Consider the following 24,643-nt stretch of genomic DNA (forward strand, 5'->3'; position numbering starts at 1 on the left):
AGTGTTGTAGCTGTACTGGAACAGCTTGGCTAGAGGCGCGGCTAGTTCTGGAGCACAAGTCTTCAGCACGACAGCCGGGATGTTGTCGGGGCCCACAGCCTTTGCTGTATCCAGTGCGCTCAGCCGTTTCTTGATATCACGTGGAGTGAATCGAATTGGCTGAAGACTGGCTTCTGTGATGGTGGGGACCTCAGGAGGAGGCCGATATGGATCATCCACTCGGCACTTCTGGCTGAAGATGGTTGTAAACACTTCATCTATGTCTTTTGCACTCACGTGCTGGGCTCCACCATCATTGAGGATGGGGATATTCTTGGAGCCTCCTCTTCCAGTCAGTTGTTAATGGTCCACCACCATTCACAACTGGATGTGGCAGGACTGCAGAGCTTTCATCTGATCCATTGATTGTGGGATCGCTTAGCCCTGTCTATAGCATGCTGCTTCCGCTGTTTAGCATGCATGTAGTCCTGTGTTGCAGCTTCCCCAGGTTGGCACCTCATTTTTAAGTACGCCTGGTGCTGCTCCTGGCATGCCCTAATACACTCCTCATTGAACCAGGGTTGGTCCCCTGGCTTGATGTAGAGTGAGGGATATGCTGGGTCATGAAGTTACAGATTGTGATGGAATACAATTCTGATGCTGTTGATGGCCCACAGCGCCTCATGGATGTCCAGTTTTGAGCTGCTAGATCTGTTCTGAATCTATCTCATTTAGCATGGTGGTAGTGCCACACAACACGATGGAGGGTGTCCTCAGTGTGAAGACGGACTTCGCCTCCACAAGGAGTATGAGGTGGTCACTCCTACCAATGCTGTCATGGACACATACATCTGCGACAGGTAGATTGGTGAGGACGAGGTGAAGTAGGTTTTTCCCTGGTGTTGGTTCTCTCACCACCTGTCGCAGGCCCAGACTGGTAGTTATGTCCTTCAGGACTCGGCCAGCTCGGTCACCGATGCTGCTACCGAGCTACTCTTGGCGATGGACATTGAAGTCCCCCACCCAGAGTACGTTCTGTGCCCTCGCTACTCTCCGTGCTTCTTCCAAGTGGTGTTTAACATGGAGGAGTACTGATTCATCAGCTGAGGGAGGGCAGTAGGTGGTAATCAGCAGGTTTCCTTGCCCATGTTTGACCTGAACCCATGAGACTTCATGGGGTCTGGAATCAATGTTGAGGACTCCCAGGGCCACTCCTTCCCGACTGTATACCACTGTGCCAGCCACCCCTGGTGGGTCTGTCCTGTCGGCGGGACAGGACATGCCCAGGGATGGTGATGGAGGAGTGTGGGACATTGCCTGAAAGGTATGATCCTGTGAGTGTGACTATGACAGGATGTTGCTTGACTAGTCAGTGGGACAGCTCTCCCAATTTTGGCACAAGTCCCCAGATGTTAGTGAGGAGCACTTTGCAGTTTGACTGGGCTGGGTGTGCCATTGTCGTGTCCGAAGCTGGTGCCGAGTTCGATGCCGGGTGGTCCATCCGGTTTTATTCTTATTATTGTTTCTTATAGCGGTTAGTTACAACTGAGTGGCTTCCTCGGCCATTTCAGAGGGCAGTTAAGAGTCAACCACATTGCTGTGGTCTGGAGCCAGACCAGGTAAGGACGGCAGATTTCCTTCCCTCAATGACATTCGTGAACCAGATGGGTTTTTATGACAATCCGGTAGTTTCATGGTCACCATACTAGTTTTTTATTAACTGAATTTAAATTCCACAGCTGCCGTGGTGGGATTTGAACTCACGTCCAGGCCTCTGGATTACTAAGCTACAGTTCTCTATAACTCAAGTCTCTGGAGTGGGACTTGAACCCAGAACCTTCGGACTCATGCGAGAGTGCTACTACTGAGCCATGGCTGACACCCATTGATTTTCAGTTAGAGAATGAAGATACTGTGCTAAAGGTTCCAAAATTTACAACATATATTTGGCATTCAGCCCATTAAAGCTCATCCCTCTAGTACATTAACTTCCCATCATGGAATCTTACATATCAAATAATCTCAATACTTCTGCCACTATTACGTTGTCTTGTATATTATTCCAAACATTTCTCACTCTGAGTAAAGAACTGCTGCATTTATCTACATCCATGCTATATTTACTATTCAATCCTTCTCGGCCTCCTCCTGAAGTTCCCATCATCACAGATGCCAGTCTTCAACCAATTCGATTCAACCCATGTGATATCAAAAACAGCCGAGCGTACTGAATACGGCAAAGGCTATGGGCCCCGACAACATCCAAGCTTTAGTTCTGAAGACCTGTGCTCCAGAACTAGCCACGCCTCTAGCCAAGCTGTTCCTGTACAGCTACAATACTGGCATCTACCCAACAATGTGGAAAATTGCCCAGGTATATCCTGTCCAAAAAAAGGACAAATCCAATCCAGCCAATCAGTCTACTCTCAATCATCAGCAAAGTGATGGAAGATGTCATTGACAGTGCTATCAAGTGGCACTTACTCACCAATAACCTGCTCAGCGATGCTCAGTTTGGGTTCCAACAGGACCACTTGGCTCCAGACCTCAATGCAGCCTTGGTCCAAAAATGGACAAAAGAATTCCAGAGGTGAGGTGAGGTGAGGAGAGGCGAGTGACTGGCTTGACAACATTTAACCAAGTGTGGCATAAAGGAGCCCTAGTAAAATTGGTGGAAAATCTCCAGTGGCTGAAGTCATACCTGGCACAAAAGGTAGTTGTGGTTTTTTGAGGCAAATCATCCAGGGCAAGCCCTAAGGCATTGGTGCAGGAGTTCCTCAGAGCAGCATCCTAGGCCCAACTATCTTCAGCTGGTTCATCAATGACCTTCCCTTTATTATGCGATCAGAGGTGGGGCTGTTCGCTGATGATTGCACGGTGTTCAGCTCCATTCGCAATTCCTCAAATGATGAAGCAGTCCGTGCCACCATGCAGCAAGACCTGGACAACACTCTGGCTTGGGCTGATAAGTGGCAAGTAACATTCGCACCACACAAGTGGCAGACAATGTCCATCTTCAACAAGAGAGAGTCTGACCACCTCCCTTTAACATTCAATGGCATTACCATCATCGAATCCCCCACCATCAACATCCTTGGGGGGGGGGGGGGGGGGGGTCACCATTAACCAGAAACTGAACTGGAGCAGTCACATAAATACTGTGGCTACAAGAGCAGATGTGTGGCAAGTGTCTCACCTTCAGACTGCCGACAAGGCACAAGTCAACTTGTCTGGATGAGTGCAGCTCCAACAACACTGAAGAAGCTCGACACCATTCAGGACAAAGAAGTCCACTTGATTGGCAGCCCATCCACCGCCTTAAACATTCACTCCCTCCACCACCGGCGCACCGTGGCTGCAGAGTGTACCATCTATCAGATGCACTGCAGCATCTCTCAAACCCGTGAACTCTACCACCTAGAGGGACAAGGGCAGCAGGTGCATGGGAACACCACCACCTCCAAGCTCCCCTCCAAGTCACAACAACAACAACTTGCATTTATATAGCACCTTTAACATAGCAAAACGTCCCAAGACGCGTCACAGGAACATTAACAGAATTTGACAGGGAGCCACATAAGGAGATATTAGGGCAGGTGACCAAAAGCTCGGTCAAAGAGGTAGGTTTTAAGGAGTGTCTTAAAGGAGGAAAGAGAGACAGCGAGGTTTATGGAGGGAATTTCAGAGCTTAGGGCCTTTACAGCTGAAGGCACAGTCACCAATGGTGGAGCGATTAAAATGGGGGATGCTCAAGAGGCCAGAATTGACGGAGCGCGCAGAGATCTCGGGGGGGTTGTAGAGCTGGAGGAGATTACAGAGAAAGGGAGGGTCGAAACCGTGGAGTGATTTGAAAACTAGGATGAGAATTTTAAAATTGAGGCATTGGCAAACGGAATTCAATCCGGAGAAGTGTGAGGTAATGCATTTGGGGAGGGCTAACAAGGAAAGGGAATACACATTAAATGGTAGGACACGGAGTAGTGTAGAGGAATAAAGGGACCTTGGAGTGCATGTCCACAGATCCCTGAAGGTAGCAGGCCAGGTAGATAAGGTGGTTAAGAAGGCATACGGAATGCTTGCCTTTATTAGCCGTGGCATAGAATACAAGAGCAGGGGGGTTATGCTTCAACTGTATAAAACACTAGTTAGGCTTCAGCTAGAGTACTGCGTGCTGGTTCTGGTACTACAGTTCTGGTCACCATATTACAGGAAAGATGTGATTGCACTAGAGAGGGTACAGGGGAGATTTACAAGGATGTTGTCGGGTGTAGAGAATCTTAGCTATGAGGAAAGACTGGATAGAAACATAGAAACATAGAAGATAGGAGGAGTAGGCCATTCGGCCCCTCGAGCCTGCTCCGCCATTCAATAAGATCATGGCTGATCATCCAAATTCAGTACCCTGTTCCTGCCTTCTCTCCATGTCCCTTGATCCCTTTAGCCTTAAGAAATATATCCAATTCCTTCTTGAATATATTTAATGAATTGGCCTCTACTGCCTTGTGTGGTAGAGAATTCCACAGGTTCACCACTCTCTGGGTGAAGAAATTCCTCCTCATCTCTGTCCTAAATGGCTTACCCCTTATCCTTAGACTGTGACCCCTGGTTCTGGACTCCCCGGTCATCGGGAACATCCTTCCAGCATCTAGTCTGTCTAGTCCTGTTAGAATTTTATAAGTTTCGATGAGATGCCCTCTCATTCTTCTAAACTCCAGCGAGTACAAGCCAAATCGACCCAATCTCTCCTCATATGTCATTCCTGCCATCCCAGGTATCAGCCTGGTGAATCTTCGCTGCACTCCTTCCATGGCAAGAACCTTCCTCAGATAAGGCGACCAAAACTGCACACAATACTCAAGATGTGGTCGCACCAAGGCCCTGTACAACTGCAGCAAGACATCCTTGTTCCTGTACTCAAACCCTCTCGCTACAAAGGCCAACATACCATTTGCCTTCTTAACCGCCTGCTGCACCTGCATGCTTACTTTCAGCGACTGGTGCACAAGGACGCCCAGGTCTCGTTGCACTTCCCCTTCTCCCAATCTATTGCCATTCAGATAATAATCTGCCTTCCTGTTTTTGACACCAAAGTGGGTAACCTCGCATTTATCCACGTTATATTGCATCTGCCATGCTTCTGCCCAATCACCCAACCTGTCCAAATCATACTGGAGTTTCTCGGCATCCTCCTCACAGCACACACGCCCACCCAGCTTTGTGTCATCTGCAAACTTGGAGATATTACATCTAGTTCCTTCGTCCAGATCATTAATATATATTGTGAATAGCTGGGGTCCAAGGACCGATCCCTGCGGTACCCCACTAGTCACTGCCTGCCACTCGGAAAGCGACCCGTTTATTCCAACTCTTTGCTTTCTGTCTGCCAACCAGTTCCCTATCCAAGTCAATACCTTGCCCCCAATCCCATGTGCCTTAATTTTACACGCTAATCTCTTATGCGGGACCTTATCGAAAGCCTTTTGAAAATCCAAATACATCACATCCACTGGTTCTCCCTTATCTATTTTACCAGTTACATCCTCAAAAGATTCCAGTAGATTAGTCAAGCACGATTTACCTTTTGTAAATCCATGTTGACTTTGTCCGATCCGGTCACTTTTTTCCAAGTGCTCTGCTATTACATCCTTTATAATGGACTCTAGCATTTTCCCCACTACCGATGTCAGGCTTACCGGTCTGTAATTCCCCGTTTTCTCTTTACCACCCTTTTTGAACAGTGGGGTAACATTAGCTACCCGCCAATCCATGGGTACTGTTCCAGAGTCTATCGAATTTTGGAAGATGACCCGCAATGCATCTACTATTTCTAGGGCCACTTCCTTAAGTACCCTAGGATGTAGATTATCAGGTCCTGGGGATTTATCGGCCCTCAATCCCATCAATTTCCCCAACACCATTTCCCTACAAATACTGATTTCTATCAGTTCCTACCTTTCATTAGACCCTATGTTCCCCGACATCTTTGGGAGGTTATTTGTGTCATCCTTTGTAAAGACAGAACCAAAGTATGTATTTAATTGGTCTGTCATTTCTTTGTTCCCCATTATAAATTCCCCTGATTCTGACTGCAAGGGACCTACGTTTGACTTCACCAATCTTTTTCTCTTCACATATCTATAAAAGCTTTTAGAGTCAGTTTTTATGTTCCCTGGCAAGCTTACTCTCATATTCTATTTTCCCCCTCTTAATTAATCCCTTTGTCGGATCCTAAACTGCTCCCAATCCTCAGGTTTACTGCTTTTTCTGGCCAATTTGTATGTCCTCTCCTTGGATCTTATGCTATCCCTAATTTCCCTTGTTAGCCACGGTTGAGTCACCTTTTTTGTTTTATTTTTATGCCAAACTGGGATGAACAAATTCTGTCATTCATCCATGCGATTTTTGAATGTTTGCCATTGCCTATCCATCGTCAACCCTTTGAGTGACATTCCCCAATCAATCCTACCCAACTTGCACCTCATACCATCGTAGTCTCCTTTATTTAAATTCAGGACCCTAGTTTCTGAGTCAACTATTTCACTCTCCATCTTAATGAAGAATTCTATCATATTATGATCGCTCCGACCCAAGGGGCCTCGCACAAGATTGCTAATTAATCCTTTCTCATTACATAATACCCAGTCTAAAATGGCCTGATCTCTAGTTGGTTCCTCGACATATTGGTCCAGGAAACCATCCCGTATACACTCCAGGAATTCCTCCTCCACAGTATTGTTACTAATTTGGCTAGCCCAATCTATATGTAGATTAAAGTCACCCTGCTGTGTCCTTATTGCACGCTTCTCTAATTTCCCGTTTAATGCCATCCCCGACCTCCGCATTACTGTTTGGAGGTCTATATACCACTCCCACTATCGTTTTCTGCCCCTTGGTATTTCTCAGTTCTACCCATACAGATTCCACATCATCAGAGCTAATATTTTTCCTTTCAATTATGTTAATCCCCTCTTTAACCAGCAATGCTACCCCACCTCCTTTTCCTTTTTGCCTATCTTTCCTGAATATTGAATACCCCTGGATGTTGAGTTCTCAGCCTTGGCCACCCTGGAGCCATGTTTCCGTAATCCCAATCATATCATATTCGTTTACCTCTATTTGCGCAGCTAATTCATCTACCTTATTACAAATGCTCCTCGCATTAAGACACAAAGCCTTCATGCTTGTTTTTTTAACGCTCTTAGATCTTTTAGAATTATTATAGGCTGGGTCTGTTTACCTTGGAACAGAGGAGGCTGAGGGGAGACCTTAATGAGGTGTATAAAATTATGAGGGGCATAGATAAAGTGGATAGAAAGGACCTATTTCCCTTAGCAAAGGGGTCAAAAACCAGGGGGCACAGATTTAAAGTAATTGGGGGAAGGTTTAGAGGGGATTTGAGGGGAAATTTCTTCACCCAGAGGGTTGTGGGGGTCTGGAACTCACTGCCTGAAAGGGTGGTAGAGGCAGGAACCCTAACCACATTTAAAAAGTACTTGGATGTGCACTTGGGATGCTCTAACCTGCGGGGCTACGGACCAAGAGCTGGGAAGTGGGATTAGGCTGGATAGCTCTTTGTTGGCTGGCGTGGACACGATGGGCCGAAATGGCCTCCTTCCGTGCTGTAACTTGCTATGATTCTATGATTTCTTAACCGGGAGCCAATGTAGGTCAGCAAGCACAGGGGAAATGGTGCGAGTTAGGTCACGGGCAGCAGAGTTTTGAATGACCTCAGGTTTACAATGGTTAGAACAGGAATGTGTCAAGTCTAAAGGTAAGAAAGGCATGGATGAGGGTTTCAGCAGCAGATAGACTGAGGCAAGAGTGCAGTCGGATGATGTTAGAGGTGGAAAAAGGCAGTCTTAGTGATGGAATGGATATGTGGTAGGAAACGCATCTCTAGGGTCAAATAGATTGCGAATAGTCTGGTTCAACCTCAGACAATGGCCAGGGAGAAAGATGGAGTCGGAGGTAAGGGAACAAAGTTTGTGACGGGGACCGAAGACAGTGTCACACATTATTCCAACTTGGAAATATGTCACCGTTCCTTCAACCTCACTTGGTCAAAATGTTTGCACTCCCGACCTAACAGCACTGTGGGAGCACCTTCGCCACATAGACTGTAGCGGTTCAAGGCGGCGACTCACCGCCACCTTCTCAAGGGCAACCAGGGATGAACAATAAATACCAGCCTTCCCAGTGATGCCCATATCCCAACAATTAATAAAATAAGCCTAAATTGCTATTTGAAGTCTTTGTGTGAAACTGTTCCTGTAGTCATTGGGGATCTTGCAGAGAGGTGACTAATATCATCGCAAAGGTGGGTAAATGGAGTTGAAGTACAGATCAGCAGGCTCGAGGGGCTAAATGGCCTCCTGGTCCTAATATTCCAATTTTGGCACTTAGGCAGATGCTGCTGAATGTAGACATTGGATATGCGGTTAATGCAGGGGAGCAAAGTTTTCTTCAATTACCTGCAATTGAACAGCAGGTAACTGCTAGACTGCTTTCATTTCCTTGCCATCCTCATCCCCCATCTTGCTGATGGTCCTCCTCCAATGCCGGCTCAATGTGTAGCCCTTGTTACAGAGCAAAGTTCATAACGATGATACAGGGTATTCTCTATGGGTTGTATTGGAGAAAGCCACCAGACCTGTACTGGTATCTTAATCCTTGGGGTAGAAATTGGACCTTATTGTGCCCATTTTACAGGCGTAAAGCAGGAGCAATGAGGCCCAATTTCGAGGACCAAGGATGCCAGGAGAAACAGGAGTGCTGCCCCGACTCCATAGTCACCACCTCGCACCCCATTGTCTGCACCAACCGCCTCCTTGGACTTACCCTAGGGGCCCTGGCGGTGAGGGAAGTGGGCTGATATTCTTCTAAGTAAATGAGCGAACTGCCTGTGGAGGCGTGACAGGCTCACACAAAAAAAAGTAATGAGGCCTGAGGCTCAATTCCCGATGAGCCCGGGTCTCTTGGTTGTGACACACACTACCTCAGCAGCACTGATTCCAGGCCCCAAAACAGGCACTGACCCCATTGTTCCAGAGGTTCAATGGTCTGCTCAATGACGGCTAAATTTGACCCATGAATCTGATTGTATCAGAGTTCCGCTGCTGAGCATAGGTTCCGAAGAGAGGTCATAAGCCAGGTGAGCAAAAGATAGCCCAGGGCTCCTCGGAGCCAGCCTTTAACCTGTTGAGCAGGGGTAGACAATAGGGGAAATGGTTGACTGATGCAATATAAAAGTGTCATGTCAACTGCCAAAGAAGTGGACACGGACCTGCATGATGTTGGTAATTATACACAACTAGAACATTAATAGAGTGGAACCCCTTGTGATGTGTTCAATGAATGCCCTGGACTGGGGATGGGGTGGGGTTCTCAAGCTGCACCAACCCCTATACTGCTACTTCCAAATGTCCATGGGGAAAGTGTAACTCTATTCATTCTAGCAAACAAGGCATCAAGTACAAACTTGCACTGCAGATTAATATGCTGTTTATAGCCACTGTAGCGGTCTAGAGGGAGATAGATGCCAAGAAGTTGACTACAACAGGCTGTTATGCTAACTCTTTCATTTGGTTGCAGGACTTCTTGCAGGATGTAATACACTGTGTCACTGCCTCCCTGGAGAAACAAAGCTTCCTTATACTGTACATCGTTCCTCATGTTTTGGGCAATAAACACTGTTACAAGTTTAAGGATTTCTCCAAGCATTTCTTCTAGCGGTACTCTATTTATTCATTCTTCTTAATCCTTTTTGATATTCTCTTGGAATATGGACAACACATTGGCAAGGCAGCAATTATTGTCTATCGCTAGTGGCCCGGAAGAATTAATGATCAAACACAGTGTTGGACTGGAGTTGTATGTAAGCCAGAACGAGTGGGGCTGGTGGGACATTAATGAACCAGTTAGGTTTTTCGACAATCAGATAGTTTTCAGTCATTTCATTCTGGCACAAATTACCAGATTTATTGAATTCAATTTCACAACTTGCCATTGAGTGATTTGAAGTCATGACCTCTGGTACTCAACTACCAAGGCTCATAACCAAGATAAAATGGCAAGATTGTATGGTAATATCATAGGGCCTGTAACTTAATTGGACATGAGGAAGTTACTGAGGGTATAAGGTAGAAGCAGGATAACTGCACCATCAACTGAGGTCTCACGTCATCGCCCTAGGTGATGACGGATGGAGTTTAAGAGAACCTGAACCAAAGGTTCGGGAAACGATGTGTGAGTGCACACAGAGTAACATAAAGCATACCAGCCAAAGGTACCAGTCTGGAACCAATACACAATCTAGCGAAGATCGGGAAAGTACAGGAAACTCTCGATTTACCAGCACCTAAATAAACGGAAATCTCTGTTAACCGGCAAAATGCAGGAGTAGGTTCAGGTAAGTTTTACTTCATATTAGTGGCAGTTCCTGGATCTGTGGCTGTATAACTGGGGTTCCTGCACCTGTTGCTAAGCAACAGGGACGCTTGGTCTGTGGCCGGAGTTCCTGCACATGTTGCTAAGCAACAGGGAAGCCTGGATTTGTTGCTGTGAATGGAGCTCTCGTACCTTTTAACTATACCTCTCCGTAATCCGGACTTTTTGATAAACTGGCACCACGCCGGTCCCGTCGGTGCCGGATATTAAAGAGTTTCCTGTATAGTCAAGTATATTTAATTGATAGCTTTCTCTGGAAATGGTTGTGTCCTAGCCTATACTGAACAATGAGGAGAATATATTTTATAGCCTGGCCACTACCCGAACCATGCAAGGGGAGAGTCTAATCAAACACTTCCAGGCCCCCCCTGGTCTTTTGATAAATAGCCTGAGCGGGCAGGAATGACTTGCGTCATGCTGCATGATCTGGGAATATCACTGTGTTCAAAAGTGACATGTTGCGCATGGAGCAGTCAGCATGCGATATGCATGATGAAGATGCACTGCAGAGCTGGTCCCAGACATGGTCAGGAACGCGGACAGCACCATTACATGAAATGGTTAACGAGGCTCTGGAAAGTGAGAATACATACAGCGTTACTACCAGTTTAAACCTTTCACTCAAGGCTCGGGCATAAGCTCCACAGAGAAAAACTACCGACAGCGTTAAGCTTAAAGAAATCACCAGGATAGGTTTAAACACTCTGGTATCTATTAGAGAGATTGAAATTAAAGTGGAGAAGGACACAGAACTGGAAATTCCAAGATTCAGGGTGATCCCCCAAAACTGACATTAAAATTACCCCACAATATGGATACGAGTGAGAGTGCACTGGAGAATCCTTTAAGCCCAGGTGATGACTTTTGATATATAGAAATACATGGGAGAAATAGATTTTAAATAACAACAGAAAATGCTGGAAAAACTCAGCAGGCCAGGCAACATCCGTGGAGAGAAATAGAGTCAACGTTTCAGGCCGAAACCCTTTGTCAAGACTTTAAATAGATTTTAAAGCTTTACTCTTAATATTCCTGATGATATGCTATTTAAAACAAATTGGTAGAGATCGACATAACAGAATAGATGGAAACAGGGTCATGATGTAATAGTGGCGAGGTCAAAGGCGTCAAAGTTGTCGTCTTCGAGGGGGCCTGTAAGGAAAGGGTTAATCAGGCTGACTTGAAGTGTGCTAATGAAATAGTGCCATTGGTTTGTCTTTATAATATAGTAACATTAGCTTTCAGCCTTTGTTAGCTAAGTAGGGAAGTATGATTGTTAAATTGTAATGTTTTAAACATGAACAGCAATTCTAAGATATTGACCACTGAATCTTTAAACTAAGTCTGGCCTCGCAGCACCAGCAGGGTTTACAAGGAAACGACCACCTGTTTAATGAGAGAAGTTAATGGGAGCAAGGACACAGGAAAAGGAAAACATCTGGGTAAAGCATTCATTTTTAATTAAAGTTTCTGTAGAATGAGGGAAATCAGCTGGGCAGAATGGTACAGAATCAAAGACAGACTTATTTCATATTTCACAAGAAAAGTTTCACATGGTAGAATAGCAATTATATGTGACAAAAGAGATCTCTCATAACAAAAGAGAGAGTTATACTGACCTCGTTAGCCCAATGGAAAAAGAGCTCATTAGTAAGAAAATCAGCTTATTCACCAAAGTTATTGATAAGGTATAGGCTCCAAGTAGGCTCCCCTTATACAGAGATTTATTTTAACTTATCTTGCCATGGAGGGAGTGCAGCGAAGATTCACCAGGCTGATACCTGGGATGGCAGGAATGACATATGAAGAGAGATTGGGTCAATTGGGCTTATATTCACGAGAGTTTAGAAGAATGAGAGGGGATCTCATTGAAACTTATAAAATTCTAACAGGACTAGACAGACTAGATGCAGGAAGGATGTTCCCGATGGCGGGGGAGTCCAGAACCAGGGATCACAGTCTAAGGATAAGGGGTAAGCCATTTAGGACTGGGATGAGGAGGAATTTCTTCACCCAGAGAGTGGTGAACCTGTGGAATTCTCTACCACAGAAGGCAGTAGAGGCCAATTCATTAAATATATTCAAGAAGGAGTTGGATATATTTCTTAAGGCTAATGGGATCAAGGGATATGGGGAGAAGGCAGGGACAGGGTACTGAATTTGGATGATCAGCCATGATCTCATTGAATGGCGGAGCAGGCTCGAGGGGCCAAATGGCCTACTCCTGCTCCTATCTTTCTATGTTTCTATGTAACTCTTGTTATAATCATGTAATGTAGAAACGTTCAAATTGTCACACAGTAGGGGTAAGAGAAAAATATAAAAGTGGAAAATTGTAATGAGGATTTGGATTTGAAGGGCTCGAGCAAACTGAATACTGAGCTCTGAACTGTAATGTGTTTCAAGCCCCAACCATCAGGTGTGTTTGTAAGTACAATATTTTAAGCATATTCCCAAGTACCATTGCATGTACTTAATAAATCTATGAACACATGACCTCGTCGTTTCAAGAACTTTATTGATTTTAAGGAATAGATAGAATACCTTATAAATAAAAACCATCCTCTAACATTACCTAACTTTAATATTTTAAGTGAAGTTAGTCATACTATAAATGAACCACACAATAACCCACGTTATAAATAAACCACACTATAAATAACCCATGTTATAAATAATCCCTTCTACTTGCCTTTTGACCACATTCTTCAATCCTTTTTCTTTCCAGAAATACATCTAATTTCCTCTGAACCCATTTATGCCATCTGCTTCTGTGAAAAAGTCCTGTCTGATTCCTCACACTGATGTTTAAGCTTGGGTTTCCTGGGTATTTTTGGAATTTCCTACTGAAGGAACATTCAAGTTTCACCTGGAAAAGTTGGGATAGCATCAACTTTTTTCCTCTCCACAGTTATGGACCCCATTCAGGTATTGAAGTGTAGATCTTTAAGATTCAGAGTGCAGTTATTTTCCAGATGAATATTTGAGGGTAAGATGACTGGTGGCCTGTTCCTGGAGAATGTGTTCAAATGGAGAGAGGTTGAGGTGATTCCCACAGGGATAGTTAAAATAAAAACAAACTACTTCAAACCTGTGCTGGTTTCAGGTATTTATTTGTCCTGCTCCCGAGGACTGGACTTGGGACATCATCAAAGTTTTTGACCAATAATGGAGGTAAATTCGTTAACGGGGAGTTCAGAGATGTGTGAGATATCATTGTCATGAATACAGCAGCTGAGAGTTCTTTTAGTACAGTAATGGTCTTTGTGAAAGGAATCATGCTGTGATTGTTGACATGGTGCATAAAATTTTGGCTGACCGGCCAGTGTGTAAATTGTCAACTGCCCTAGCATGGGCAGTTCCCGCAAAGAATTCTCTTTGGGTGGTTGGAGGATATAATCCTTACCAACTAGTCTATGGGTGCAATCCCAAATTACCTTCTGTTCTTTGTGAGAAACCTCCTGTTCTAGAAGGTACTACAATTCGTGCCATTTTTGCTGAGCAAATAGATGCTTTGCATGCAGGGAGACAGGCTTTTATCAAGGCTGAGGTATCAGAAAAAATTCATAGAGTACTGAGGCATCATATTAGACCATCTGAGAGAGTTCAATTCAGGAGATCTGGTATACTATAAAAGAGAGGGTCATAGGGGATGGAAAGGCCCTGGTAAGGTAATAGGTTGTGATGGTAAGACAGTACTTGTCAAACATGGCACTCAAACTGTTCAGGTTCATTCCTCACGATTAATCGTAATTAATTATAAAATCTCGGACTCTGAGCAGTTGATAGAAGTAAACGAGGCACCTTGAACCTCAAATGTTCATGAGGGTCCTGAGGAACAGAATGAGGTGGATCAAGGGCTGGACAGTGGTAATGTGAGTGATCATGACACACATGACAGAGCTATCACAGCCACAGAACAATTGCCCAAAGTGGGTACACAGGTGACATATGTTCCAGAAGGGATTAATGAATGGAGAGATGTGACAATTTTGGGAAGTGCAGGAAAAGCTACTGGTCGGTTTAAATTTTGGTTGAATATTCAGGATGATGGCTGAGAAGTGAGGTTGAAAGAGTGGAAAGTAAGAAAGTGCAGTACAAGTAGTGACAGGGAGTCCGGAAATGACTCTCAAATTAGAAAATGGTCACAAACTAGAGAAAGAGCCTCTGATAGTGCCAAGAGGGAGATCTTGCAGTAGTCCCTACAGACACAGAAGTGGAAGCAGAGGCCATAGCTTGAATAGATCAGACAATGAAAGACAGACCACAGAACAGGCACGTAACAAAACTCGAAGTAGAAGCCCTCGTGATCGTGAAGTTTTGGTGGCTGCCAATAAACCTGAGGGTAAACGAGTAAGAGAGGCAAAACAAAGGGAGTTAGATAGTTGGAAAGAATATGGAGTTTATTCTGAGGTACCAGATACGGATCAACCAGCTTTGTCGCATAGATGGGTTTGTACTGAAAAAGTTCTTACAGATGGGACTTATAAGGCTAAAGCGAGATTGGTAGCTAGGGGTATTGAAGAGAAACTGGGTGATACAGATGTTCGAGTGGACTCTCTCACGGTTGGAAAAGTAATCTTAAAAAATCTTTTTGGCTCTGTTGGCCACATATTCATGGGAGTGCACGCCAATTGATATAAAAGCCGCATTTTAGCAGGGCGATATTTTTCAGAGAGACGTGTTTCTGAAACCGCCTAAAGAGGCAGCAGATGCAGAAGGAAAACTATGGAAACTAAACAAATGCGTCGATGGCCTGAATGATGCTTCCAGGGTATGGTATTTCTCAGTGAGATCTGTTTTGCTGAAAATAGGTTGTGTTCAACTAAAATTAGATCCCGCAATGTTTTATCGGTACCATAAAGGAAAACTCTCAGGCGTGTTCATGATGCATGTTGATGATCTCTTATGGAGTGGTACTGTGGAATTTGAGAAATTCATCATTAGTAAAATTAGAGTAGAATTTAAAATTGGGAGTCAGGCCTGTGGGGCTTTTTGGTTCAGATTTTAAGCAAAGTGGGTGTGGTAATAACTTTAAATCAACAGTCCTATTTAGAGAGTGTTACTCCCATCCTGGTTAATCGTACTCGGTCATCACAGAAAGGTGATGTTATATCTGAAGAGACAGAGTAAATGCGAATCTTGATTGGCCAGTTGAACTGGTTGTGCACTCAGACTAGACCAGATGCTCGTTTTGATGTGTTGGATTTAAGCACTTCAATGAAACGCCCCATAGTAGAGAATATTTTAAGGGCAAATAAAACATTACGAAAATGAAATCTGGATAAATGGGCACTTACGTTCCCATCCTTGGGTGACCCAAAGAACATGAAGCTAGTTACCTTCAGCAATGCTGCACAGGCTGATCTTCCGGGCGGGTGTTACAGTGCAGCTGCTTTCACAGTGTTTCTAATGGGTGAGAGTGGGAAAGGTTGTCCTTTAGCTTGGGAAGCTAAGAAAGTAAAAAGGGTTGTGAAAACTACTCTGGCTGCTGAACCACTGGCTCTTGTGGAGGCAGTGGGTGTGGGATTCTAGTTGGCAAATATCTGGAGTGACATCCTGTGCAATGGGAGTACCGAAGATAATATACCCCTTGAATGTTATGTAGACAATCATTCATTGTGGGATAACGTGCACTTTACGAAAAATGTGAGTGAGAAAAGATTAGGGATTGACCTTGCTAGACTGAAACAAATGCTGGAGAGAAAGGAAACCTCTAAAATTAAACGGGTGGGTTCAAGACATCAACTGTCGGATTGTTTTACTAAAAGAAGTGAATGTACGAAGAAATTAGAGAAGGGTCATCTCACAATGTAAGGCTTTGTACACAGTATGGGAGTCTTTCATTTTTTGAAATTTTGGCTGTTTGTTTATTTCATTTAGAGAGAAGGGAATCTGTTAATTGTATTCAGGTGGTGGGTATTAATTGGGGACTCTCTTTTGTTCATATATATGCGGAGCTCAGTGCGGGGGGTCGGAGGGAGTCGCGGAGCTCAGTGCGGGGGGTCGGAGGGAGTCGCGGAGCTCAGTGCGGGGGGTCAGGGGGAGTCGCGGAGCTCAGTGCGGGGGGTCGGGGGGAGTCGCGGAGCTCAGTGCGGGGGGTCGGGGGGAGTCGCGGAGCTCAGTGCGGGGGGTCGGAGGGAGTCGCGGAGCTCAGTGCGGGGGGTCGGAGGGAGTCGCGGAGCTCAGTGCGGGGGGTCGGAGGGAGTCGCGGAGCTCAGTGCGGGGGGTCGGAGGGAGTCGCGGAGCTCAGTGCGGGGGGTCGGAGGGAGTCGCGGAGCTCAGTGCGGGGGGTCGGAGGGAGTCGCGGAGCTCAGTGCGGGGGGTCGGGGGGAGTCGCGGAGCTCAGTGTGGGGGTGGGTGCGTGCGGGGGGGGTGGGTGCGTTGCGGGGGGGGTCGCGGAGCTCAGTGCGGGACGGGGGGTGTCGTGGAGCTCAGTGCGGGGGGTCGGGGGGTGCCGCGGAGCTCAGTGCGGGACAGGGGGTGTCGCGGAGCTCAGTGCAGGGGGTCCCGCGGAGCTCAGTGCGGGACGCGGGGTGTCGTGGAGCTCAGTGCGGGGTGTCGCGGAGCTCAGTGCGGGCGGGGTGCCGCGGAGCTCAGTGCAGGGCGGGGGGTGTCGCGGAGCTCAGTGCAGGGTGGGGGGGTGTGATGGAGCTCAGTGCGGGGCAGGGGGTGTCGCGGAGCTCAGTGTGGGGGGTCGGGGGGTGTCGCGGAGCTCAGTGCGGGACGCGGGATGTCGCGGAGCTCAGTGCGGGGTGTCGCGGAGCTCAGTGCGGGCGGGGTGCCGCGAAGCTCAGTGCGGGCGGGGTGCCGCGGAGCTCAGTGCGGGCGGGGTGCCGCGGAGCTCAGTGCGGGCGGGGTGCCGCGGAGCTCAGTGCGGGCGGGGTGCCGCAGAGCACAGTGCAGGACGGGGGGTGTCGCGGAGCTCAGTGCAGGGTGGGGGGGTGTGATGGAGCTCAGTGCAGGGCGGGGGGTGTCGCGGAGCTCAGTGTGGGTCGGGTGTGCCCCGGAGCTCAGTGTGTGGGGTCGGGGGGTGTCGCGGAGCTCGGGGCGGGGGGTGCCGCAGAGCTCAGTGCAGGGTGGGGTGCCGCGGAGCTCAGTGCGGGGCGGGGGGAGTCGCGGAGCTCAGTGCGGGGCGGGGGGAGTCGCGGAGCTCAGTGCGGGGCGGGGGTGCCGCGGAGCTCAGTGCGGGGCGGGGGTGCCGCGGAGCTCAGTGCGGGGCGGGGTGCCGCGGAGCTCAGTGCGGGGCGGGGGGAGTCGCGGAGCTCAGTGCGGGGCGGGGGGAGTCGCGGAGCTCAGTGCGGGGCGGGGGTTGCCGCGAAGCTCAGTGCAGGGCGGGGTGCCGCGGAGCTCAGTGCGGGGCGGGGTGCCGCGGAGCTCAGTGCGGGGCGGGGGGAGTCGCGGAGCTCAGTGCGGGACGGGGTGCCGCGGAGCTCAGTGCGGGACGGGGTGCCGCGGAGCTCAGTGCGGGGCAGGGGGAGTTGCGGAGCTCAGTGCGGGACGGGGTGCCGCGGAGCTCAGTGCGGGGCAGGGGGAGTTGCGGAGCTCAGTGCGGGACGGGGTGCCGCGGAGCTCAGTGCGGGGCGGGGGGAGTCGCGGAGCTCAGTGCGGGGCGGGGTGCCACAGAGCTCAGTGCGGGGCAGGGGGAGTTGCGGAGCTCAGTGCGGGGCGGGCTGCCGCGGGGCTCAGTGCGGGGCAGGGGGAGTTGCGGAGCTCAGTGCGGGGCGGGGTGCCGCGGAGCTCAGTGCGGGGCGGGGGGTGTCCCGGAGCTCAGTGCGGGGCAGGGGGAGTTGCGGAGCTCAGTGCGGGGCGGGGTGCCGCAGAGCTCAGTGCGGGGCGGGGTGCCCCGGAGCTCAGTGCGGGGCAGGGGGAGTTGCGGAGCTCAGTGCGGGGCGGGGTGCCATGGAGCTCAGTGCGGGCGGGGTGCCCCGGGGCTCAGTGCGGGGCGGGGTGCCGCAGAGTACAGTGCGGGGGGTCGGGGTGTGCCCCGTAGCTCAGTGTGGGGCGGGTTACCGCGGAGCTCAGAATTCCTTTTGCTTTGTTGAGTGCTGCTCCACTATGACTGGCCATGATGGGGATGATTCTTCAGGAGGCTCTGTGTCTAAGTGGTACTCACCCAGGCCAGACCTAACCTGACTAGATTTGCGGGTGCATGGCCCAGTGTCTCCCGTGGGGGAGGGATGTCTGCCATGACCAGAGGCCTGCATCAGAGGCAATAGCTGCCTAGCCAGGCTCTCTGGCTGTTGTCCAAGAGCAGCAGCCAGTAGGCCTCCAACACCAATGCCTGGTACAATGCTCCTGTAGAGAAGTGGTACTTACTTTAGGGTCTGCCAAGGTTCCTGATCAGTAGGAGCCCAAGGACCACTTCTACTGGATACCCCTCAAAATGAGCTGCCCGCCACCAAACAAAGAACATAATTAGGCAGAAGGAGTAGGAACGGACCCTTCATTATACGCAAGAAATAGGAGCAGGAGTAGCCATTCGGCCCCTCGAGCCTGCTCCGCCATTCAGTAAGAACATGGCTGAACTTCTACACCAGCTCCACTTTCCCGTCCAATTCCTATATCCCTTGATTCCCTTAGTGTCCAAAAATCTATCGATCTCTGTCTTGAATATAGTACTCATTGACTGAGCATCCACAGCCCTCTGGGGTAGAAAATTCCAAAGATTCACAACCCTCTGAGTGAAGAAATTTCTACTAATTTCAGTCCTAAATGGCCGACACCTTATCTTGAGGCTATGACCCCTAGTTCTAGACTATCCAGGCAGCTGAAACAGCCTCTCAGCATCTACCCTGTCAAGCCCCCTAAGAATTTTATACGTTTCCATGAGATCACCTCTCATTCTTCTAAACTCCAGGGAGTATAGGCCCAATGTACTCAATCTCTCCTCATAGGACAGCCCTCTCATCCCAGGAATCAATTTAGTGAACCTTCGTTGCACCGCCTCCAAGGCAAGTATATCCTTCCTTAGATAAGGAGACCAGAGCTGTGCAGAGTACTCCAGGTCGGGTCTCACCAAGGCCCTGTACAGTTGCAGCAAGACTTCCTTACTCTTATACTCCAACCCCCTTGCAATAAAGGCCAACATACCTTTGCCTTCTTAATTGCTTGCTGTACCTGCATGTTAACTTTCTGTCTTTCGTGTACAAGGACACCCAAATCTCTCCGAATACCAACATTAAATAAACTCTCACCTTTAAAAAAAAAAAATTCTGCTTTTCCAGTCTTCCTACCAAAGTGGATAATTTCACATTTCCCCACATTATACTCCGTCTGCCATGTTATCGCCCTCTCACTTAACCAGTCTATATCCATTTACAGCCTCTTTACGTCCTCCTCACAACTTACTGTCCCACCTAGCTTTGTATCATCAGCAAACTTGGATACATTACACTCGGTCCCCTCATCCAAATCATTGATACAGATTGTGAATAGCGGAGGCCCAAGCACTGATCCTTGCGGGACCCCACTAGTTACAGCCTGCCAACACGAAAATGACCCATTTATTCCTTGTTTTCTGTCCGTTAACCAATCCTCTATCCATGCTAATATATTACCCCAAATTCCATGAGCCCTAATCTTGTGTAATAACTTTGTGTGGCACCTTACCGAATGCCTCCTAAAATCCAAATATACTACATCCACTGGTTCCCCCTTATCTAGTTACACCCTCAAAATAGTTTTGTCAAACATGATTTTCCTTTCATAAAACTGTGTTGACTCTGCCCAATCATATTCGTTCCCCCAATGTTTAACGCATTGTAGTTATCTATACTGAATTTCATTGGCCTCGGTTCTGCCCATGTCACTTGCTGTTGCCAGGTGTCTGAATCATTTCTGTAAGGGGTGCAGGTGCACAGCCCCAGGGAGGCTTTACTTCCCTCCTTGTGGAAGGACCCCTGACCTCTGTGTACTTTATAGAGACACAACCAAGGTGGGACATCCTTTCTTTAGCGCGCCCCTGCACTGCTGAATTAATCGTCTTCTAGGTCACATTTTTATTTGTTAAACACAAGACACGAGTTTTTTTCATAAAAATATAATAATTCAAATTATTCCGGTCAAAATAACTATTCCACAGGAAAGAGTGGTTATTCCAGCCAATAATGAAACATGCTAGATCCACTAGATTTGAAATTCATCTGAGTAAATATACTAAACTTCATACTATTCGAAGCACTAGAGGTGCCGAGGTGAGGGAAGACCTACCAACTTCACCTGCATTTGGCCATGGCTTTGTCTGCTGTGTCATGGTGAATAGCGTGTCCGAGATATTGGAGAGAAGGTATTCTAAGTCGCAGAGAATTGTGTCCCCCTCCTCCATGGGGACTGAATCTTGTAATATTTGACTTGACCATTTCTCCACACTCTTTGCAATGATATCCTCCTGAAAAGCACACAAGTCGACAGTTTGTCTGCTGGAGCTTTAAGCAACATCGATCTCTAAAACATACAATTCAAAGTAACAATAACAACTCATACCGACTGCAGCTCATTTGAACCACATGTTGCTCACGGCATTTATTCTAAACAGACAAATTTGGACTTGTTAATAGATCAGGCAGAGGCTGAAGTAATGAGAATCAGGATATAATTCTGTGCTTTCCTGAACATCGTTAGGTAGATGACACTTTACACAATGTGCTGGTCTCCATTTCAACACAGCTCCTTAATCCCCATGTACTTCACATCTTGTACACTTCACCTGCAGATGAAGTGTGCAAGGTATATAATGTATTGGTGTTGTGTCACAGCACTGATCTCACTACATTTATTAGCTCAGATTCTGGACCACATGGCTGTTCCCATTTATAATCATTAGTTAAAATCCCCATTAATATGATTTTCCTATTTGTTTATACCTCCCTTATACCTTCATACTCATTTGATAAAGTGCCACATAATAGGCTTGCCAGCAAAGTTGGAGCCCGTGGAATAAAAGGGACAGCGGCAGCATGGATACGGAATTGGCTAAGTGACAGGAAACAGAGAGTAGGGGTGAACGGTTGTTTTTCGGACTGGAGGAAGGTGTACAGTGGTGTTCCCCAGGGGTCGGTTCTAGGACCACTGCTTTTCTTGATATATATTAGTGACTTGGACTTGGGTGTACAGGGCACAATTTCAAAATTTGCAGATGACTCAAAATTTGGAAGTATCGTGAACAGTGAGGAGGATAGTGATAGACTTCAGGAGGACAGAGACAGGCTGGTGAAATGGGCGGACACGTGGCAGATGAAATTTAACGCAGAAAGGTGTGAATTGATAAATTTTGGTAGGAAGAACGAGGAGAGGCAATATAAACTAAAGGGTACAATCCTAAAGGGGGTACATGAACAGAGAGACCTGGGGGTATATGTGCACAAATCGCTGAAGGTGGCAGGGCAGGTTGAGAAAGCAGTTAAAAAAGCATACGGGATCCTGGACTTCATAAATAGAGGCATAGAGTACAAAAGCAAGGAAGTTATGCTGCACCTTTATAAAACGCTGGTTCGGTCGCAACTGGAGCATTGTGTCCAATTCTGGGCACCGCACTTTAGGAGGGATGTGAAAGCCTTAGAGAGGGTGCAGAAAAGATTTACGAGAATGATTCCGGGGATGAGGGACTTCAGTTACGTGGATAGACTGGAGAAGAACATGGGAGTATGATATTGTTGCTATCACGGAGACATGGTTGAGGGAGGGGCAAGACTGGCAGCTCAATATTCCGGGGTACAGAATCTTCAGGCGAGACAGAGGGGGGGGTAATAAGAGGAGGGGGTGTCGCAATATTAATTAAGGAGTCAATTACTGCAGTAAGGAGGGATGACATATTAGCAGGTTCCTCTAATGAGGCCATATGGGTGGAGCTTAAAAACAAGAAGGGGGCAAGCACTTTGCTGGGAGTGTACTATAGGCCTCCAAACAGTCAGGGGGAGATAGAGGAACAGATATGTAGGCAAATCTCAGAGAAATGTGCAAATAATAGGGTAATAATAATGGGGGATTTCAACTTCCCCAATATTAACTGGGATAGTCAGAGTGTGAAAGGCACAGAGGGTGTAGAATTCTTAAAGTGCATCCAGGAGAGCTTTTTGAGCCAGCATGTAGAAGGTCCTACAAGAGAGGGGGCGGTACTGGACCTAATTCTAGGGAATGTGGCCGGCCAAGTGGAAGAAGTGCTAGTAGGTGAGCACTTTGGTGACAGTGACCGTAATATGGTGAGATTTAAGGTGGTCATGGAAAAGGACAGGGATGGGCCGGAAATAAAGGTTCTAAATTGGGGGAAGGCCGATTTTAATAGGATAAGGCAGGATCTGGCCAAAATGGACTGGGATCAGCTACTTGTAGGAAAATCCGCATCGGAGCAATGGGAGGCTTTCAGAAGGGAGATTGAGATCATACAATGGCAACATGTTCCCGTAAAGGTCAAGGGTGGTTCCAAAAACCACAGGGAACCTTGGATGTCAGGGGATATACGAGAATGGATTAGAAAAAAAAGGAGGGCTTTTGGCAGATACAAAAGGCTAAAGATGGAGGAAGCCCTAGAGGAGTACAAAAAGTGCAGGGGGATACTTAAAAAAGAAATTAGGAGATCAAGGAGGGGCCATGAAATAACACTGGCGAGCAAAATAAAGGAAAATCCTAAGATGTTTTATAAGTATATTAAGGGTAAGAGGATAATTAGGGAAAAAATAGGGCCTCACAGTGCCAGGGACCCGGGTTCAAATCCGGCCTCGGGTGACTATCTGTGTGGAGTTTGCACATTCTCCCTGTGTTTGCGTGGGTTTCCTCCGGGTGCTCCGGTTTCCTCCCACAGTTCAAAGATGTGCAGGTTAGGTTGATTTGGCTATGATAAATTGACCCTTAGTGTTAGGGGATTAAATACGTGGGGTTATGGGGATAGGGTGGGATATGTGTCGGTGCAGGCTCGATGGGCTGAAATGGCCTCTATCTGCACTGTAGATTCTGTGATTCTGAAAAGTGGCAAACTGTGTGTGGAGCCGGAAGATGTAGGAGGGGTTCTAAATGAATTTTTTGCATCTGTTTTCACTATGGAGAGGGACGATGTAGACATAGAAATAGGGCGGGGGGACTGTGATATGCTCGAACACATTAACATCGAGAGGGAGTATTGGCGGTTTTAGCAGGCCTAAAAATGGATAAATCCCCAGGCCCGGACGAAATGTATCCCAGGCTGCTGTGTGAGGCAAAGGAAGAGATTGCGGGGGCTCTAACACACATATTCAGAACCTCTCTGGCCACAGGGGATGTGCCAGAGGACTGGAGAACCGCTAATGTAGTTCCATTATTCAAGAAGGGGAGTAGGGAAAAACCGGGGAACTACAGGCCAGTGAGCCTAACATCAGTGGTGGGAAAATTATTGGAAAAAATTCTGAGGGACAAAATTAGTCTCCACTTGGAGAGGCAAGGATTAATCAGGGATAGTCAACATGGCTTTGTCAAGGGAAGATCATGTCTGACTAATTTGATTGAATTTTTTGAGGGGGTGACTAGGTGTGTGGATGAGGGTAACGCAGTGGATGTGGTATACATGGATTTCAGTAAGGCCTTCGATAAAGTCCCGCACAGGAGACTGGTCAAGAAGGTAAGAGCCCATGGAATCCAGGGTGCCTTGGCACGTTGGATACAAAACTGGCTTAGTGGCAGAAGGCAGAGGGTGATGGTCGAAGGTTGTTTTTGTGACTGGAAGCCTGTGGCCAGTGGGGTACCACAGGGATCGGTGCTGGGTCCCTTGCTGTTTGTGGTCTACATTAATGACTTGGATATGAATGTAAAAGGTATGATCAGTAAGTTCGCGGATGATACAAAAATTGGTAGGGTGGTAAATAGCGAGGAGGGTAGTCTCAGTCTGCAGGACGATATAGATGGGATGGTCAGATGGGCGGAACAGTGGCAAATGGAATTTAACCCAGAAAAGTGCGAGGTGATGCACTTTGGGGGGACTAACAAGGCAAGGGAATACACAATGAATGGTAAGACCCTAGGCAAGACGGAGGGTCAGAGGGATCTGGGTGTGCAAGTACACAGATCCCTGAAGGCGGCGGAACAGGTGGATAAGGTGGTAAAAAAGGCATATGGGATACTTGCCTTCATTAGCCGAGGCATAGAATATAAGAGCAAGGAGGTTATGATGGAGCTGTATAAAACACTGGTTAGGCCACAGCTGGAATACTGTGTGCAGTTCTGGTCGCCACACTACAGGAAGGATGTGATA

At 47.4% G+C, this 24,643-nt stretch overlaps 1 protein-coding gene across 6 annotated transcripts in view; it reads right to left on the bottom strand.

The window, feature by feature from the left end:
• The window catches only part of mlxipl (MLX interacting protein like), a 273,904-nt gene that overhangs the window by 198,499 nt on the left and 50,762 nt on the right, over positions 1 to 24,643 (bottom strand). For all 6 annotated transcript variants that reach the window (XM_085964155.1, XM_085964156.1, XM_085964158.1 and 3 more), the window contains exon 6: positions 20,638 to 20,815. In XM_085964155.1, coding sequence (XP_085820281.1) covers positions 20,638 to 20,815 — 178 coding nt within the window. The remainder of the gene's footprint in view (positions 1 to 20,637; positions 20,816 to 24,643) is intronic.

The sequence above is a fragment of the Somniosus microcephalus genome, chromosome 22 (genome assembly GCF_052327205.1).
Source record: "Somniosus microcephalus isolate GS21.2 chromosome 22, FLI_Smic_1.0, whole genome shotgun sequence".
NCBI lineage: Eukaryota > Metazoa > Chordata > Chondrichthyes > Squaliformes > Somniosidae > Somniosus > Somniosus microcephalus.